Raw genomic sequence first — 3,211 nt, 5'->3', positions numbered from 1 at the left:
CCGCTCCTGCTGGGAGTGGAGATTGCGTTTCAGTTGCCATTTGCATTCCCAATCAATCCGGACTCCGCAATTAAGCCGGCTGGCGGAGCTGGGGGGGAGGCGGCGGCGGGAACGGGTCCTCTGGGGGCTGTCGCCTCCGCACCGCTCCCATTCCGCCCCAGATTGCTTCCTGCTCCGCCAGTGCGCAGCCGGCCGGCCAGGGAGGGGAGCAGGAACCCCTGGAGGTCGCTCTCCCTCCTCGGAACGGGCTGTGAGCGGGCCGGAGGCGCCGGCAGGGCAGGGCAGGGCAGGGCAGAGCGGGCCGGGCCGCTGAGAGGCGGGCTGAGCCTGTGGGCGCGGGTCAAGCCCCAGCGGCCGAGACCGCTCCTCCCACGCCCCCCTCCTCCTCCCCCGCCCCCTCCCGGCGCTCCTCCCACGCCCCCTCCCGGCGCTCCTCCCCCGCCCCCTCCCGGCGCTCCTCCCACGCCCCCTGCTAACGAGCGTGAGAGCAGCGTCGGAGCATCATTACCGCCGTCCGAGGCGCCTGGGCCTCCTCCCGAGAGGGGCCCGGGTGAAGGAGCAGGAAGAGTCCTGGGTAGAAGAGGGCTTCCCGCCTACAGCGGCCTCTTCGGCGTCCTGACTCCTGATTTCCTGCTGGGGGGTGGGGAGGGGAGGAGAGGGGAGCGGGCCCCGTAGGTGAGTCCGCGCTCCCGAGGAGACTGAGGCCCAGACAGTGACACGACTTGCTTGATGTTAAGAGCTGGTTGGTGGCAGACGGGGCACGGAGTCAGCTTTCCCTTTCCCTTGACCAGGAGCTGGGGCTGGGCCAGAGGGGACCTGGTGAAGATGAAGGGACAGAGGAGGAGGGCGGGCTCAGGTGTGAAAGATTTGAGAACAGAGGCCCTTGTGGAACCTTCCATCGAGGCTTGGGGAGCAGGTGGGAAAGGAGGGAGGGAGATAGGGCGCAGGCGAGCCAGCCGTGGCGGCCACTCCCAGGGGCGCGGGATGGGCCTGGGCCGCCTGCTCCAGAGTCTGGCCGGCAGTCCTCAGGGCCGTGGTCCACCGTCAGGGGAGAGGCAGCGGCTGAACTGTTTCCACGTTCCCGGCCTGTGAGGGGATGGCTGCCACGCCCAGAGGCGGGTCGCCCAGGCTCCTTCGCGGACCACGCAGCAGGGGTCCCGGTGGCCTTCTGGGATGTTCCAGCCAACCTGTTGTCTAGTGAAAGTCCTGTTCACACCCTTGGTCTTCAGAAGCTCTTTGTGAGGAAGAGGGGACCAGGTGGTAGCAGCAGTGTCCTTAAGTGGCCTACGACTCAGGTGGCCTCACTTCCCACAGCTGCATCTGTCTTTGGGGGCAGGAGGAGGAGGATAGAGGATGGAAGTGCGGGAGCAAGGATGTGAAACACCTGTGAAAAGTTGGGACTGGCACGTAGGGCCCTTTGTCATCGCCACCTCAGTCCCTGTTGTGGGGAGAGAAGGGGCGGGAACCCCAGCCCACCTGTTTGCTAACCTCATCCCCCTGGGGCTGAGCCTTCCAGTAGGAAGCCTTAGCGGGGGAGGGGGCCATGGAATCCGGGGTTTACCCCCATCCTCTCTCACGGTGAATCTCTCGACCCCCGTTTCCGGCTTGTCTGAGGGCAGGGCCCTCCTCTCCTGCAGGAGAGGCCGGCACGGGGGCTCTGGCGGCTCCTTTGCGACCCGCTGGGGACTTGGCGTGCTGCCCGCTCTCGCCCAGCCGGGGCAGTCCCGCTGTGAGGGGGCGGCCCCCCAGGAGTTCTGTCTAGGAACGTCCAGGGAGCACTGCCTCTTCTCAGCCCTCCTGAATTTGGGGAGGGGGCCCCACAGGGGTGATGCCGGTCCTGGGGCACCTGCCGCATGTGCACGTCCGTGTCCCATCCCGACCCGAGCTCCATCCTCGGCCGTTCTCCCGTGCTGTCTGCTGTTTCCAGGCGGGAGCCGGTGGGTGAGGGACCGTCGGGGGTTGTCATCCGGGGAGGGCAGCAGAGGCCGTCTGGGGTGTGGGTGGACGTCTCATCTGCCTCGGTGAGGTCTACCCCCCACTCGCAGCACCTCCGACAGCCACACGGTCTCGGCTGGCTCTTCCCCGAGCGTCTGCTGCGTCCCAGGGGTGTCGAAGTGCTGAGGGTGTCGAGGAACAACACGCCCAAATCCCTGCCCCTGGGGGGCTCTTGTTCATCCTGGTGCCCGTCTAGCCTCCACGCCCAGGGTCTTACCAGCTCACACGGGAGATTTGGTTGCCGGGCTGTATGGCTGGGTCTTCCCGCCACCTGCCTTGGGGGAGACTGGGCCATTCTGGGGATGGCTAGGGGCTTTTCTGCTCTATTTGGGGCTGCCACAGGGGGTAGGAGGCCCGGGCCCTCCTGCGGTCTCTGTGCTGTCGCTCCACCACATCCCTGGAGACGGTAGGTAGGTGGGAACGTCACCGCTGGGAGGCCATCTAAACCCCCGCCTCCCATTGCTGACATAGTTCCACAACGTGGGGGAGAGGACACCTCCCTGTCATGGGACGGTGTCCATGGTAACTGGAGAGGTGGGCTCCAGGCTGCTTCCTGAGGACGGTCGGGGCAGCCGAGTTCCATAGATGGGTTCATCTGCCTGGCTCTCCCTGGTTCCGTTTTAGTCCCGTGTGGCCTCTCCATGCAGAGAAGCACAGTGACCCGGGAGGACAGGGGGCGGAGGATGCTGTGACCTGTGGACACTGAGACCTTCTCCATAGCTGTGACGTGTGGGCCTGGCTTCTGTCTCTGATCCAGCCTCTGTCCTCAGGGCATCCTGCTCAAGCGCAGTGGCAAGTCCCTGAACAAGGAATGGAAGAAGAAGTACGTGACCCTGTGTGACAATGGGCTGCTTACCTACCATCCCAGCCTGCACGTGAGTCCGGGGGGCTGCGCCTGGGGGAGGCTGGGCGCGGAGGACGAGAAGTGGACGTGGAAGGGCTGACTCCAGGGCCGGAGGGGAGCGGCCTTAGCTCAGAAAGACCTTTCCTCGAGAAAGGACCTCGCTCTGGTGGCTTGGGAGTTGCACAGACCCCGAGACCCAGGCCCGGGCTGAACGCTGCACGAAAGCTCTGAGTCTTGGCTGAGCCCTTTGTGTTTTTCATTTTTTGTTTTTTTTTTTTTAAAGGGATGACCTTGTCACTCCCTTTCACTTTTTTATTTTTAATATTTATTTTTTTTTTTGGCTGCATTGGATCTTTGTTGTTGCGCGTGGGA

The 3,211-nt window shown here is 64.3% G+C and overlaps 1 protein-coding gene across 1 annotated transcript in view; it reads left to right on the top strand.

Annotated features, from left to right (window-relative positions):
- Positions 1-3,211, top strand: part of AGAP3 (ArfGAP with GTPase domain, ankyrin repeat and PH domain 3) — a 33,919-nt gene that overhangs the window by 12,344 nt on the left and 18,364 nt on the right. The window contains exon 11 of the mRNA XM_055084699.1: positions 2,766-2,870. Coding sequence (XP_054940674.1) covers positions 2,766-2,870 — 105 coding nt within the window. The remainder of the gene's footprint in view (positions 1-2,765; positions 2,871-3,211) is intronic.

Source organism: Physeter macrocephalus, chromosome 5 (assembly GCF_002837175.3).
Source record: "Physeter macrocephalus isolate SW-GA chromosome 5, ASM283717v5, whole genome shotgun sequence".
In the NCBI taxonomy this organism is placed as follows: domain Eukaryota; kingdom Metazoa; phylum Chordata; class Mammalia; order Artiodactyla; family Physeteridae; genus Physeter; species Physeter macrocephalus.
This window is presented reverse-complemented; position numbering and strand designations above follow the sequence as displayed.